The 16,406-nt window shown below is 54.4% G+C and overlaps 4 protein-coding genes across 4 annotated transcripts; 2 read left to right on the top strand and 2 right to left on the bottom strand.

The window, feature by feature from the left end:
• Positions 1–373: 373 nt before the first annotated feature.
• J4E83_006908 (uncharacterized protein) lies at positions 374–2,227 on the bottom strand (the record flags this gene model as incomplete). The annotated part of the gene is made up of 2 exons (XM_049333817.1): positions 374–1,066; positions 1,112–2,227. 2 exons carry the CDS (start codon positions 2,225–2,227, stop codon positions 374–376), a joined length of 1,809 nt encoding a protein of 602 aa, XP_049187073.1.
• A 338-nt stretch (positions 2,228–2,565) lies between these two features.
• Positions 2,566–5,749, top strand: J4E83_006907 (uncharacterized protein; the record flags this gene model as incomplete). The annotated part of the gene is made up of 2 exons (XM_049333816.1): positions 2,566–2,672; positions 2,719–5,749. The coding sequence occupies 2 exons, from the start codon at positions 2,566–2,568 to the stop codon at positions 5,747–5,749; spliced, it is 3,138 nt and encodes a 1,045-aa protein (XP_049187072.1).
• Positions 5,750–8,299: 2,550 nt separating this feature from the next.
• On the top strand, positions 8,300–10,406 carry J4E83_006906 (uncharacterized protein; the record flags this gene model as incomplete). Its single annotated transcript, XM_049333815.1, has 3 exons — positions 8,300–8,665; positions 8,731–9,125; positions 9,173–10,406. 3 exons carry the CDS (start codon positions 8,300–8,302, stop codon positions 10,404–10,406), a joined length of 1,995 nt encoding a protein of 664 aa, XP_049187071.1.
• Positions 10,407–11,406: 1,000 nt separating this feature from the next.
• J4E83_006905 (uncharacterized protein) lies at positions 11,407–12,634 on the bottom strand (the record flags this gene model as incomplete). The annotated part of the gene is made up of 4 exons (XM_049333814.1): positions 11,407–12,084; positions 12,135–12,317; positions 12,365–12,480; positions 12,535–12,634. 4 exons carry the CDS (start codon positions 12,632–12,634, stop codon positions 11,407–11,409), a joined length of 1,077 nt encoding a protein of 358 aa, XP_049187070.1.
• Between the last annotated feature and the right edge of the window lie 3,772 nt (positions 12,635–16,406).

Genomic DNA, 16,406 nt, shown 5'->3' with positions numbered 1-16,406 from the left:
TTTAGCTCCGGTATTAACGCCGCGGGCCGAGGCATGGAAGAAAGATGCAGTTTATCGCTTTCTGCTTTTGCTTCCACTCCCAAACCTAATGCTTAAGCAACGTTAGTCATGCGCCCAGGTTACGTGCATACTTGTGGCGGTAGTTTACCAGGCCGGTCTGAAGCATTCGTCTCCATGATCAATGACGATGGCTGAGGTAACTGCACACATGAGTGTATATGTTCATGTCTTTATTCCATCATATATAGTACATGTAATAGATATCCAGGACACCCATTCCCGGGTGGAACACTCCTGTCATATCCGCATCAGAGTGGAACAGTATCTTTTCGTGGTATCTTTCAAATCCTTAAACGTACAATCCGCAGCTCCTCTACCGTGTCTGGGTAGGTGGTACTCCCCCTTGGTGGCTAGCTGCTGCTTCTGGTGCACTCGCTGCTGAAGGCACTGTCGCAGTCTGAGGCGCCGAGTTACCTGCACCCAACCAACTGAATGCGCCTGCCTTCATATCGTTGAGCTGAGCTTCCTGCATCTTCTTCTCTTCCTCAGCCATCTCTTTGAGCCATTGCTCTCCGTTCTCGCGAATCTGCTTGTCCAGATGAACGTAGTTCTGCTTATTGAAGTCGCGGTACATGTCGATCATCATCTTGCCTTCTGACATGCCCTGACTGATGTTCTGGTCACCGAGAACCATGCCTTGTTTCGGTCCGTCGAGACCCAGACTCTTCATGAACATGCCACCGGCACTTCCCTTGGTCTTCTTCTGCTGCTGCTCGAGGTCGCGCTTGAATTGTTCGCGGAGTTTGGCCTCGCGGCGGGCGTACTCAACCGGGATGTCTTTGCCTTCCATCGACTTGAGAACGGTGCGGACGTCGATTGGTGTACCAGTTTGAGACATCATGGCAAGGTATTCGAGGAAGGGGATCAGGGCTACGAGGCCCTTGTCGCCGGGCTCGCCCTTCCACTTGGGCAGGATGATGGCGTTTTCGGGTTGGAGCTTGACGTGCGAGGGATCGGTGTCGATCATGATGACTTTGGAGAGGTCGCGGTTGAGGTAGGAGAGGTCCTAGGATGGTTAGCAGAAATCTCATAGATCGGAAAACAGACATACCTTGATGTACTCGCCCTTCTCGAAGCGAGTAGCCTCGCGGAACAGTGGCCACATGACGAGACGGAAGGGGTCGAGCTTGCGGATGATGGGGTCGGCGTCCATGGATTTGACGGAAGTGAAGATGACGAGTTCGTATTGCGAGCTGAGGTATCGGAGGAAATAGTCAAGACCAGGTCGCTTCGCTAGTCGGTAGCCGTGCTTTGTGGTCCATTCTGAGTGCAGCAGGAGATCCTCCAAACTGAGTACCAGAGTAAGTTCTGGGGCGCCTCCAGGGATCTTGTCCTTGTCTGGCAGCAACTTCTGGAAGGTAGGCTCTGTGTAGTATGCCTTTTGTCCGTTGATGCGGGCGGCTGCACGGGCGTACATGCCGCCCAACGTCCAGCCATTCGGAGCATCGATGTGTGCGGCTTCCTCTTCTTCGTCCTCCCAGTTTCGGCCCATGAAGAGTGCACCCGTTGTACCGAAAAGTAGCATACCCAGGTAGGACCAGTTGGCGACGCGATTCCGCCGCCTGTCGGTGCTCGTCTCATATGCGGACTTGGGCAGTTCGCCGCCACTACCGCCCTCTCGGCCTCCAGCAGCGCCTGGTGTCGGGTCTTCGTAGAACTCGTTGGGGTCGTTGGGGTCTCGCTTCGCCTTTCCGTCGGCTTTGGCATGCTCCTCAGCGAACGTCGAGGGGATTCCATATCGCAGGTCTGGTAGTGGCTTTTGCGGTTGTTGCGACTCTGGGCTTTCGGTGGTGGGGTCGGTGTTCTCACTGGGCGACTTGGGCCCCGACATCTCCTCCTGCTCCGACATCTTAAAGTCCTTTCCGGCATCTTTCGAGGCTTGTGTTGCGCTCTCCACTGGTCTTGAGGGCTGTGTGGGTGTTGTGTTCTTCTCGGGCGCTGATTCTGTGTCGAACTCGGGCTGCTCTGAAGGATTAACCGGGTTGGGCCGCGCCTTGTTGTCCTCGTCGAACTTGATGGGGTCTGAGGGTTTCCAGGTGTTGTCTTTTGGCTTGCCGACCTTGGCATATGTGCGCGTCCATTGCGAGGTGGAAGCTATGGGTGTGATGCGCGGCGCTGCCAGTGCAGACCGCATGCGCAGGGCGCGGAAGGCGGTTCTGGGGAGCATGGCGATAGAAGGGGGGGTAAAATACAAATTAAGAAGAAAAGGCGCCTCTAGGAAACATGGGCCGGGCACATGGGGGCGGTGGTGTGGGTGGTGTTGCGATGAAATAATTGATGGAGCAGGGCTTGGCGCAATGACGCTGCTTCCTCGCCAGAAATTCGCCCGTGTCATACGGCAATCGTGGCTTCACCAGTCCAGCAGGAACGCCGAACATGTGGCCCCGCTTAAACACCAACGCCCTCGTCGCCTCCCGCTGCTGACAGACTCGAGTCACATGTCGCCTCACAGGGACTTCTTTGCCCATGCGACTGACTGGAAGGCCTCTGCGGCGACATGCGCCAATGCCCGGAGGAGCACCCTTTCAGCTACTATGCATCCTCCTGCTATGTATAGGTTGCTGGACGACGCCCGCTCATGGCATGACCGATGAAGCCATAGCAGAATTGAGGTAATTTTATTGAACCATTCATGTCACATGTGTACTGATTTCGCAGACAAGAGACACGCGACATCTTCTACCATGGTTTCGATAACTACATGGAACATGCCTTCCCAGAAGACGAACTACGACCACTTACTTGCGCACCCCTCACTCGCGATCGTCATAACCCCGCCCATATCGAGGTCAACGACGTGCTCGGGAACTACTCTTTGACACTGATAGACAGCTTGTCGACGCTCGCTATCCTCGCTTCCACGCCCGAGAACGATGCCGCCGGATCCAACAGACCGTTAGAAGACTTCCAAGAGGGTGTTAAGTTATTGGTAGAAAACTATGGAGATGGTTCGCCAGGTCCTCGTGGTCGTGGCGCAAGAGCAAGAGGCTTCGATTTGGACAGCAAGGTGCAGGTCTTTGAGACGGTCATCCGCGGTGTTGGTGGACTGCTCAGCGCACACCAATTTGCAGTCGGGGATTTGCCCATCCGAGGTTACGATGCAAGGACGGAGAAGAAAGGAGGCCGCGAAGGAATATTCTGGACGAATGGATTCGTTTACGATGGACAGCTTCTACGGCTTGCTGTAGACCTCACGGATCGACTGCTGCCAGCCTTCAACACACCGACTGGCCTGCCTTACCCTCGAGTCAACCTTCGATACGGAGTACCCTTCTATGCGAAATCGCCAAATAATATGGATGCCGAGCATGGCCAATGCGGCAGGGACCCAAGCGATAAAGGGACCGAAGTTACTGAGACGTGCAGCGCTGGCGCCGGGAGTCTGGTCCTCGAGTTCTCTGTTCTCAGTCGACTGACTGGCGATCCCAAATACGAAAGGCTGGCCAAAGACGCTTTCTGGGCTGTGTGGCACCGTAGAAGTAGCATCGGGCTTATTGGTGCCGGTATCGACGCTGAGACAGGGCAGTGGGTAAATTCTTACACGGGTATTGGAGCAGGCATTGACAGCTTCTTTGAGTATGCCCTCAAGTCGCATATTCTTCTTTCCGGACTACCTTTCGACAAAACACGCGAGACTACGGATTCTCCGGAGGCGTTTCTTGCTACTTGGCTCGACGCTCACGATGGCATTCGGAGACAGATCTACCGGGGTGCGCAACATCAACATCCTCATTATGCCCAAGTTGATTTGTACACTGGCGCCATCAGGGCCTTTTGGGTCGACAGCCTGAGCGCATTCTACCAAGGGCTCCTGACCATGGCCGGCAAGCTTGATGAGGCTATCGAGACGCATCTGCTCTACACTGCTCTTTGGACCCGCTATTCCGCAATGCCTGAGAGATGGTCAACTGCGACTGGCAGTATTGAGCATGGCCTTCGCTGGTGGGGCGGTCGACCAGAGTGGATTGAATCGACCTGGTACCTCTATCAGGCGACAAAAGACCCTTGGTATCTCCATGTAGGCGAAATGGCGTTGCGCGACATCAAAAGACGTTGCTGGACTAAGTGCGGGTGGGCCGGTCTGCAGGATGTACGTACTGGAGAACTGAACGATCGCATGGAGAGTTTCTTCCTTGGTGAAACTGCGAAATACCTTTTTCTGCTTTTCGACCCGTCGCATCCGCTCAATACCTGGGACGCACCGTTTGTGTTCACGACCGAAGGGCACCCGTTGGTCATTCCGAAGAGACTTCGTCCCACTCAGAAGACGCGGCCAGATCCTGATCCAATCCTAGAGGTACCTCAGACATGCCCTCTTCCACCAGCCCTCTTGCCTTTCAGTATCTCTCCGACAGCCGCTCGGACCGACGTTTGGCATGCTGCAAGCCTTGCCAGACTACATCTTATGCCAACCATCGAGACGCTTGAGTCACCACTCGTCGAGTTCAGTGCCGACCATCCCAGCATTTCTTTATCAGACATACGTTCGCCTTCCAACTACACTTACTATCCATGGACTTTGCCACCCGAGCTCATCCCGCACAACGCTACAAGTTCAGTGCTGGCTGTCAGGACTACCTTTGACCTTTCGTTCCCCAACATGCCAAGCACATCGCTGACAGGTGCGCTCCAAAGAGTGCAGGAAGGCATCTTGGTCAACTCCATGAGTGGGCTGAGGCTTGGCATGGTTCGTGAGCAAGACAAGCCACGAACGATACGACAGCAGCTGGACTTGGATGAGCAATTCCGCATCTATGCGATCTCCAACATAGCCCTGGGCCGTGATGAGAAGGTCTTCATGTCTCGTTCGACCATCGACAACTTCAATCCGCTTGACCCGTTCTTCACAAGAACACGAGATTCGCATGCGTTAGACCTGGTCATCGATGTACCGCCGCAGCCTGCACCTGCATCCTCCAAAACGCTGGCAGATCTCCTCAGCGATGCGCTCGGTGAGACGAGCAACCTATCCGACATGGACATCGCCGATGTCATCGATCTAGAAGTAGACCCCGAAGCACTCGATAGCCAGCCGTCATACCTGGCCACCTTCCTCTCATCGCTCCAAGCCCTCCTCTCCGCCCCACTACCCACATCCACATCCGCAGCATCTCAATCCCAGGATCAATCTGAGCAAACATTGAAACGCCACTTCTTCCCCGCGGCGCTTCCCACCGGCCCCGGCGCAGCACCCATGCCCGACACTAAAGACCCAGAAATAACATACAGCCCAGACAACCCACTCACCTGGTCAAATATCTACGTCCACCCCACAACTCTCTGCACAGACCGTCTTCCGCTCGAGGTCGCAAAGAATCATCAGATCATCGCGGTCCCTAGAGGCGATTGCTCCTTTTCGACTAAGCTGCACAACATCCCCGCTTACCCACCCGACGCCTCTTCCCTCCAACTCGTCATCATTGTCAGTTTTCCTGAACACGAACCCAACGAGAATAGGTATACTGCCGATACCGACGCTGCGACGCAGCAACCCCCTGTGCAGCCGCTGCTGGATGATGTGCAATACACTCCAACGGGAATATTGAGACCAAACCCCATTCCTATGATCATGGTGGGAGGAGGGGAGGAGACCATGGCGTTGTTGAGGAGGGCAACTGGGGTTGGTGTGAGACGGAGGTATTACTTTAGGAGTCAGGGGGTTAAGATTGGGAATTTGATCGTGCTTTGAGGGGGTAAAGACGAGTGCGCAGTAATGGGCGCTGTTAGTTGAGATGTCGAAGTACTAAGGCTTTTGTAAATAGAGTGTAGAGAACGAATGTGTATAATTGCGCCTTGTCATCGTGGGTCTTTTCTGCGGATGCTTGGCATGCTTGTAATCATGTATGGCTTAGTGCTTACGGAAGGAGCTGACCAAAACGAAGGTTCGCTTGCAGCTTCGTCTTCATACATCTTACTCTAGACTTACAGCTTTTCTATGCGGGAACTCTGCGCAGATGTTACTAGATTGTTACTAGAAAAGAAGTGGTTCATCAGCCGTCTCTGTTGTGCAGTAAGAACAGGCCACCAGCCAAACGACCACGACCTACTTTCCTGAAGCCTAGATTCCCACACGCCGATGCCATGGCTTCCCACCTCGAGCGATGTCCTCGGTGTGCAAGAGCATGGAAACATCAACAAAAAGAGTCCGGACGGATCACATATTCTCCGTCTCTGGGGCAGAAGCCAAGAAGAAATCGTCACTGGATTTATCCAGGGTGGGTGGGGGAGGCGGAGGGGAGGCGGAGGGGAGGTGTTGGATGTCTCGCTCATCGACTACGCGTACTGTGCTCTCTAATACTTGGGCTTGGTGCTTTAAAGTTTCTTCACTTGGCTATCGTCATACCTGGGCAACATCTGGAGTGAAAGCCAGGAAGAAACAATCCCCCAACTCGTCAGGGTGGGTGGGGGAGGCGGAGGGGAGGCGGGGAGGTGGTGGATGTCTCGCTCATCGACTATGCATACTGTGGTCTCTAATACGTGATAAGGGTATACCTAGACGCCGCCCTCTAAGGTGAAAGCCAGGAAGAAACTATCACTGGATTCATCGCACCGAAAGGCTATCATGTGCTTGGACACGCGTCTGACCTAGAGACGTCGCGTAATGTTTCCGAGTTCTTACAAAGCAACATATTTGGACAGGACGAAAGATGAAGACGTTATACAGATGCTCGTACGGAAGGCTAAGAGCAATACGCGGTCTTCAGCACGGACCGAGGGAGGATTGGAAAATGTGTTAACGATATAAGGCAAGGAGATGAGACATGGACTTTTGAGGGATCAGTAATCGCGTTTGTGCTTAGACCCTTGGCTGGATCTGGAGTCAAGGAGGATGCTGTGAGGGATACGTATAGATTGGTTGGTGCGTGTGAGTTTTTGGGTGAAGTCGAGAATACATGGGGTCTACCGGAGCGGGCGAAGAGGATGATTGAACTTGTATAGGAGACGGCATCGTTCGCAAAGCCCACAACCAAAGTTATGCGAAGAGACTCATCAGGCTCGAGCTTGAGAGATGGAAGGGCGGACGACTCGTGCCGTTTTCGCCGACCACTGAAGACACGCGCACATGTCGCGTGGGGTGCGCCGGGGCAGTCGAGGCAGACAGCGTTGAGACGTCCTGAGATAAGGATGGCGCAACTCTGAACTACATCTGTTGCGCAGAATCGCGGCGTGTCTTGTTTCCTCCTCATTCGTCGCGACCGAGAATCGATGAAAGTCCTGAGTCGTTCTTATCGTGGAGATAAGGGGCCCTACACTAAAATAGCTCGCTTGGCATGCTTCATCTCGTGCTTACTTCCTCCAACCACAACTCCTCAGCTGCATTTCGCCATCTCGAGAAGGCTCCCGCAATTCCCTGCGTCTACGTCGCAGCCACATGCGCCGTTATGTTGCACGCTCGATCGCCTCTGGGCAGCGATCGTAATTCCACGGAGCGGGCCTCGAAAGCCACAACACGGACCCGCTACAGCGAAAGAGGCAGGCGACCAATGCGCCCAGCCTGACTATCTTTTCCACTACAGCTGCGGCTACACCGAAGTGTCTAATTAGTCCTTTCGTCATGCGCCTATCCGGAGTCAGAGGACCTCTCTGCGAGACAAGTCTGCTGCCGGTACATTCTCGTGTTCGTTGGCAGTCTGCAATAGCCGCTTCCTACGGGTTCCTGCAGGCAAAACAAAAGTAGCGACGCGTATTCCCTTCCTCCTCACGGGCAAGGCGACGGCACGCTACTTCAGGGGCTCCGCCGCCGTTGTCGTCCGATACCGCAAAGGTACTTTTGCCTTCTCCATGTGAACGCATGAAACATTTGTGATCTCCCGGCCCATGGCTCTATCCGGAAGGTCAGGATCGTCGCCTCGGGCACACAATGCACGATATAATGCCCAGACCAATATAACAGGGCCTCCGAAGCTTGCCTGCCTATTTCACAGTGTCGCCAAGCCTCCGCTCTGCTGTCTCCTACCATCGCGCCGGTCGACTACGCGTGCAGCCAGTCCGAGAAAGGCAGCCGGTGATCGTTCCCTTGTCGCGTGGACGGCCTACTAATCGTACGCGCCTGGTGTTGCATCAACCATTCGCTCCGTATTCTCAAAAGGGTCAGGACCGAGTGTGGAGAGTCGTTCGGGGGGTAGATGTGGCGAGGCAGCTGTTCATGTATAAGAGGAGTGGTATACTGTTTCAAAGCGTTACTTTTGAGCACATCACTTGTCCTTAGTCTCTCATTTCTACTTCACTCGTTCCCACGATGCGTTCCGTACTTCTCGCGTCGCTGGCATCGCTGTCTGCCATCAGCGTCTATGGCCACCCCCACGCTTCATGGCAAGGCCGCAGCACACTTACTCGCCGCGCTGTCGACTTGGACTCGTACCGCATGAAGCACGCTGCTGCCTACAAGAACGTTGCCGAAGTTGTGGCTGATCCTAACATCAACACACTTGCGAAGCGTGCCAGTGCGGAGGACGTTGCTACCGACCTGGTCAAGGCTACGATCCCAGATGCTACCTTCCGTCTTGTTAAGGACTCGTACGTTGGCGACAACGGAGTAGCCCACTTCTACTTCAAGCAAACCGCCAACGGTCTTGACATCGATACCGCGGATTTCAACGTCAACGTAAGTCAATAGCATCTAGAAAAACGTATACTCTCTATGTTAGATACCGTGCTAATACCACACAGGTCGGTCGTGATGGCAATGTTTTCTCTTTCGGAAACTCGTTCTACAAGGGTGCTATCCCAGCGCCGCCAAGTCTGAGCAAACGTGACAACGCCGCGCCCGCCAATGCTCTCAAGTCGGCTATCAACGTTCTTGGACTTCCCGTTTCTGCTGAAGAAGCTATCGCTGAGGCGAAGGAGGCTACTGAGACCTACGCTATCAAGAAGACTACCGGATGTGTCAGCGAGCCCGAAGCGCGCCTGGTCTACCTCGTAGATGAGGAGGGCAAGCTCGCTCTTACCTGGAGAATTGAGACTGATGTCATGAGCAACTGGCTGCTTTCTTACGTCGATGCGGAAGATGGCGAGAAGGTGCACGCCGTTGTTGACTACTCTGCCGATGCTGAGTACAAGGTTTAGTGAGTAGCCATGACTACTAGATATGTCCATCGCTAACAACTCTCAGCCCCTGGGGTATCAACGACCCATTTGAGGGTGACCGCAAGCTTGTAGAGGATGACTTCTCTCCCGCTGCCAGTGAATTCGGTTACCATAACGATGGCAAGCAGACTTTCAAGACGACCCGTGGAAACAACGGTATCGCCCACACCAACTGGGAGAACGTTAACAGCGGATTTCTGAACCTTCCCCGTCCCCAGAGCGAGGATCTCGTCTTCGACTACCCGTTCTCTCTCAACGACACCGACTGGATGGGATATGCCAACGCCTCCATTACTCAGCTCTTCTACACCGCCAACAAGTACCACGATGTTCTGCACACCCTGGGTTTCAACGAAAAGGCCGGAAACTTCGAGATCAACAACAACGGTGCAGGTGGTGCCGGTCAAGATTTCGTCTACCTGAACGCTCAAGATGGTTCTGGCAAGAACAACGCCAACTTCGCCACACCTCCTGACGGCCAACCAGCACGCATGCGCATGTACATCTGGAACACGACCACTCCCTACCGCGACAGCAGCTTCGACGCGGGAGTCGTCATTCACGAGTACACCCACGGCCTCTCCAACCGTCTCACCGGTGGCCCCTTGAACGCCGGTTGCCTTTCTCTGCTCGAATCCGGCGGCATGGGCGAAGGCTGGAGCGACTTCTACGCGACCGCCATCCGCCTCAAGGCCGGCGACACCCGCAAGACCGAATACCCCATGGGCGACTGGATCAGCGGACGTCCTCTCGGAATCAGGAACTACCTCTACTCCACCGACCTCAACAAGAACCCCCAGGTCTACTCCGACGCCGATCTCTACGAGAAGGTCCACCCCATCGGTAACATCTGGGCGTCTATGCTCTACGAGATCCTCTGGAACCTCATCGACAAGTACGGCAAGAACGACGACTGGCTCCCCAAGCTCGATAGCAAGGGTATCCCCAGTGATGGCAAGTACCTTGCCATGAAGATCGTCATGGACGGTATGGCGCTGCAGCCTTGCAACCCCACCTTTGTCTCTGCTCGCGATGCAATCGTTGATGCCGACAAGGCGCTCACCGGCGGTGAGAACGTTTGCGAGATCTGGAGTGGATTCGCGAAGCGTGGTCTTGGTGAGGGTGCAGTTTACGCCCCTACCGGCCGCACGAACAGTTTCGATATCCCCGAGGGTGTCTGCGGTGGTGGCAACTCGACGAAGGCGACGAAGATGAAGATGCATAAGAGGAGGGTTCAGCCTGTTGAGCTGAAGTACTAGACGCATGGGGTCTGAGCATGGAGTGGAGTTTTGCATGTGGCGATGTTGTTGACGAGTGTATGATGATACCTGCATTGGGCGGCGTTTTAGAGAGGCATAAACTGCTTCCTCTTTCTTTTAATGGATAATCTTATTCTTCGATTAATCTTGCTTCCTCTTTTGCTGTGATATCCCGCTCTTCTCGAACTGTTTCCGCCGCCCGTGCTACGTCCACCATGCATAGCAGCAGCACAACTTATACTTAGTTCAAACCGTATGTCGGTGCACATCCCACGCCACAGCCCAGCAACTCATCACGATTCACGTCGCAATGCACATCCCCACACATCCATAAACATCCCATTACCCTCGCCCCTCGTGCTCTCCTTTCTCAGCCCCAAACACCATCTTACACCCTGCAACCCGCATCCTTCCACCTCCTCGGTAACCGAACCCCCCGGACCCAGCTATTTCAAGTACCCATACACACCTTGTCATACGCGCGGTAAAGCCATGTGCCCGTCCCCCATGCCAGCGCATCGTATCACAAAAGTAGAAAGGTGCTACTATATGCTACGCGAACGTGGGGGCTGTGTTCGGGAATAAAGCGTTAATGACCATGAATGGACATGGATGGGCGTCTAGAAAGACTTTTAATCGCCGAATAACCACAGGAATGGGAACGGGAAGTTTCGTATGTCGGGTCTGGATATGCAGGACTTCTGAAAACGGTTCCGGGTTAGCCATGGTATATGGTCTTAGCGCGACTAGAGTGATCCACGGCTGGAGGAGTAAGTGTGTTCGTGATGCTTACGATGTTGCACAGGAATATCCGCTGAGCATGCATGACGGGCCTTCGATCTGTGCAATCCAGGGCACATGTGATGAAGTGGAGTGTGGAACTTAATGTATATGTTGAATTCGCTGTAAAAATGCAAACAATGCAATGAGGTAGAGCGGTGATGTCGTGCCTAAATGAGTATGATCCCATACTTCCCATCTAAGTAACATGCTTGTAGACTCATTTGACGGCCTTTGATGTCGCGTCATGCTCACTAGCATCATCATCCAAATCGTCGTCCCATTCGTCCCTCCTGACGCCACTCTGTTCAGCCACTGAAGTAGCACCAGGCGGTGGTGCATCGTCGTCGCTCTCATCCTCGAACGCGGCTGGGTCGGCGAGTGGCTGACTCTCTGGATCTACATTTCTTCTCTCTTCGGGGCTCGTCCTGTTTGGCGCACCTTCTACGCCTTCATCGGCAGAAACGGAAATGCCCCTCCGACCCCATTTGTTCTTTGGTTGTGTGGTATCGTTGCGCTGACCAGCGGTTTCCTCGTCGTAGTCGAAGTCCATGCTCTTCCTGCCCACGAACCGGCCAACGATCCATCCGCGACCCAGATCCTCTGAGTCTACTACGCCGCCGTGTCGGAGCTTCACGCGCTGGCGTGTGTAGTATACCCATGCGAAGTCGATCATGAGTGCCGTTTGTATGGAGCCCCATACCCACGATGTAGGATCGAGGTAGTCGTCTTCCTTGACGCCACGCATGATCCAGTTGAGAACATATAGGGCACGGTATGTACCCAGTGTGACTAGGTAGTAGGAGTCGATGACGGTGGGTACGGTGGTTTGACGGAGGAGGAGCAGTTGCGGGATGACGCAGACAGATTCGAGGATTTCGGAAAAGACCCAGAGAATCTATTATGTCAGTATCCAATCGTGCTTGGTAAGTGGTGTAGAGGTCTCACCTTCATGAAGGTGCTATGCCCGAGAACGTGATCCCTAAACATAAGGTACCAGAATGGGGTAATGAGGATGCTGCCTAGCAGACAGTACATGCCAAACTTCCATGCCTTCTCTCGCTCCCTTGTGCGCGCATATACACTTGTCATCAAGAAGATGATGTACAGCGATGATAGCGTGTAGAATATCTGACCGGTTAGCCGCGGACGCGTAGACGTATGCCAGGCCTCCGTACCTTCAGCGAGAAGTTCCACGTATGCCACCCATCTTTGGTGATGGAGGAACTGAAGATATCGAGATATCGCGTGCCGAAGACGAGCGCGTAGAGGACTTGGGTGATGAGGGATACACCTGCATATGTCAGCCTATGTTGCAAGCTTCAAGTGGTGATTAGATCCAACTCACCCTCAGCACTGCTGTTGGAGTGTATCGCCCATATCAGTATGAGCTTCGATGACGTATGCGAGACGTCGCCGAGGATGTGGAAGAGGTTGAACCCCGTCATTTTGGGATAAATAATGCTATGCGACGGCTACACAGCACTAGGCCAGCCGCCTGTCGCCTACGTGTTGGGGCTCAAAGCGCGCTTCCGGCACTCGGTGCCAATAAGAGGATCGGGGATAAATAGGTGCCGGCGCGAGGATGTGCAGCACCACTTCCGGTAGGATTTGGGGTCGACGATGGGAAAGGACGGGGAGGCGATGGGCGGGCTGTTTGGTGATGCGTAATGTCTTCCCCGGGTTTGACGCAAGCTACCACGCTACCTGTAACGTGCTTGGCAATTCCCAAGGGTCCACACTAGCGCCTCACATGCGGCCTAGTCGCTCGAGCTAGCCTGGAGAATCGGAACGCGAGGCTGCAAACTCCACATCTGGTTCTTAGACATGTGGTCTAGCTTCGAGGATTTGCAGGAGATTAAAGATTGTTGGCGAGCTTAGACGATGTTGAGAATTGCGTTTGCATGCATGCGTCTTTCTCGATAGGCGGTCGGACTGTGCACCGATCCGGCATAGGCTACCGACTGCTTGGTCGGAACGCTCATCGTGACCTTGTAGCTCAGAAGTTTTGATCTACTAAAACCCGTTCTCAGCAAGCGTAACTTTTAGATCGACCCGTATATCACTCGAGGGGCAGCATTTGCGAGGCCGGGTGCCAGTGGATCCGCACTAGATGACCCCGAGAGGCTCGTTTCGCTTTTGAACCACAGCGCGCGTGCTTGTGCAAGTCGAAGTATGTCACGAAAGGATTGCTGCATATCGCACAAAGAGTTGAAGTCAAAAGCGGGACCACATTACAAATGTATGGCACGATAATAGTCGGGCGGTGTGAGGCGCAGCGAGCGAGCCAAGCAGAAATTGTGGCTCAACTTACGCCCCGTGCTATTCCGAGATGCGAAGTCCACACAGCCTCGCAAACGAGCGTCTATATCGTCCATAGATCCCGTCGCAGTATTTCAGCAAGTCGGATAGTGAACTACAGCGCCGCATAGGTGCCACTCGCAGCCTCATATCGGTGTTTCTTGCGGCGAAGATCATGGACGCCTGGGTCAGGACTCCAAGGCATCCAACGTGGCGCGCGGGACGGATGGCAGCATCCTTAGGCCAGGTACGCAATCCTTCACTGTACCTAGGTATACTTCGAGAAGGTCATATGTGTTCCGCATCCGTAACGGTGAAGACGTTGCCGACTCTAGGCGGACATGCAGTGGTTGCGATGTGAGTGGCCAACTTCGTCACTTCGCAATATCTCAGGCAAAAGTGCGGATCCAGCCCCTCAGGCCGCGTGCAACAGTACGATGTACGGCGTAGTTATTGCAAATACCCGCGATAGAACAGATCCACCAAGTGCCGCAACGTGTATGTTTCCATTTTCACTTCGGAACGGTTGTCAACCGGGAAGGCTGAGTGAATCAAGGCAGATTCTGCGCCCTCAAAAAAAGCAAGACAGAAACTGCAAGTCGGAGGACAAACGTAAAACAATGGAGTCGCAGCTATATCAAGAGTCAAAAGGCAGTGTACCAAGATCTGGAGCCGCCGCGTGCTGCGGTCGCAAAGTTCAGTGCGTCACCATGGGCACCACCCACGCTCCACTTCACGGAAAGACCATGAGGGACGCTCTTCAACACAGGAAGTGTCGCAGGTATCCTGCCGATACGAAGCCCTCGACGAAACACGGCAGACAAAGTAACGAGTGAGGATCACCGTTGGAAGACAACAAGGAAGCGGGGTCTTCGGGCACTGGACCGCCGCACAAACGAAGTCTTTTAGCCGTTCAACAACGCACAGCCCAGATTGACTAGTAGCAGATATGTACCATGGCGGTGGGGGGTCACACCCACTGAGCATCGTGCGGAAGGTCGCTGTCGGCGGTATTCCACGGAGCAGACCCGTGGTGTGGGGCGAGAATCGACATGGCAGACGTACACGCTAGCAAGCGACGTGATGTGGATAGCAGTGGTGGCAGTGATCTTCGCTGATATCGTGAGCAAGTGCTGTGTGAGAGGTGCGACGAAGAGGAGGTGAGTTGGAAGGGTGGGAACAAGGACGAAAGGGGCGAATTAGCGGTCATTGCCCAGCCGAAGCGTATATTAGCGGCCAATAGAAATTACCGCAAGCGTGCATTTAAGCGCCGTCGCGTCCTTCGCTTTCAGCTTACGCACCCTATGCGGGGCAATTTACTGGCTTTGAGGCAGCTCGACGGCACAGCTGTCCAGGCGCACCGAATGGGAAGACACGGCTGGCCAAATTTCCTCGCTGCTGCGCGATGGAGTGCACCCCTTGTTGACGGCATCCTATGGCGCCGCCAGCACAGACAGGTTCGTCAATATCACGCTGCATCGAAAAGAGATTAACCCGCTGGGTCGCGATTGTGGGAGGAGTCTCAGACGTCAGGGCCGACGTCAGGGTGGCCGCCTTACTGAAGGTTACATTCGACTTCCACCCTCAAAAACCACAGGTATGCGCACTAGCCACGGTGCCGTGTAGCGGGCACACCCTGGCCGGCCAGGCGTGTAGCGGAATCCGATAGCAAGGCTGCCGCGACGCCCACACGGTCATGATCACCGTTGTTGCAGGACACCACCTAGAAAACCCAGCGCAGCGTTCCGGGCCAGCAAATGGGCCGGACACAACCGTCGAGCAACGCTGCATGGCTGGCCAATTCGCGGCTCAAGCGCAAGGCATGGCATGCTGGGGTCAGGCCCGCCAAACCACGTAGAGACAAGAGAAGAGCAGGGTGAAAGCTCGGGGCGCTAACGTGCAGGCCTGACCGTCAGTGCGCAGCAGCATCCTTCAAAGCCTACTGGGGGTGGCACGTTAGAGTCGACGCACTAGAAGTGACCTGCACTCGAGGCCGCTATACCGCTACCATCTTGATAAATATGACTGAGGCGTTCCCCTAGCCTAGTCGTCCAGCTCGAGCCTGAATATCATCACCGTGCGCCGCATCCTCTTCTTGCTACCGCCCGTCTCCAGTCTGCTACATTAGCGACCAGCAGTAAGGCGCAGCACATAAGCTTCTTCAAATCCTACCCGCAGCCGCAGTTGTCATGTCTATCATACTTGAAGGTGCTATCCTCCCTCCGCATCATCTCCAAGACAAGTCAGCCTCGTCCTGGCCAAGTCCCTACCACCCTCAGTACTACCCCGCGTTGGCCTCCTCGCCTGGCACTATGTCTCCACAGTCGTTCCATTCATACAATCCACGCTTGCCAGAAAGCCCTCTGCCTTCTCAAGAGCTCAACTGTCAGCCGACTACTGGGTGGTATGCCCCCTCAATTTCGGCCCCAGAGTGCCATAGCGAGGTTTGTACTTCACCCTTGTTGCGAGATCGGCTGCTCATATGCCGTCGTCTAGACCACATACGCCTCATATGGCTATATACCTCCACACACGGCGCAGGTCAACTTGTCACCACCTGCGTCTGCATCCTACTACTCAGCAACAGCTCCAGTGTCGACTACGCATTCAACAACAGCCATCTCTCCAGGTACCGTCTACTCTCGGGAATCCGTGGTACCAGAGTCAACACGGCCATCTGAAGAGCCCCAATCCGACGCAAGGACTGTCTTGCATCAGCCCACTTCTCGCTACAGGAGACAGTCTCACTTCATGGACCGGACTCACAGCGGTTCAGAGTCTTTGCATTCGGCCGCAGTGGACGGCTCCTGGACGATGAACGCACTAGGCATTCATGCGAACCACGAAGCCTACTATCCGGCATTCCCAACCCATAGTCCCCGCGTGAGTGAGCCATCAACAGAGCTATCGTCAAGCCAC

Source organism: Alternaria metachromatica (genome assembly GCF_023757995.1).
Source record: "Alternaria metachromatica strain BMP 0045 chromosome Unknown scaffold_16, whole genome shotgun sequence".
Taxonomy (NCBI): domain Eukaryota; kingdom Fungi; phylum Ascomycota; class Dothideomycetes; order Pleosporales; family Pleosporaceae; genus Alternaria; species Alternaria metachromatica.
Note: the sequence above shows the minus strand (reverse complement) of the source record. Positions and strands in the feature narration are given on the sequence as shown.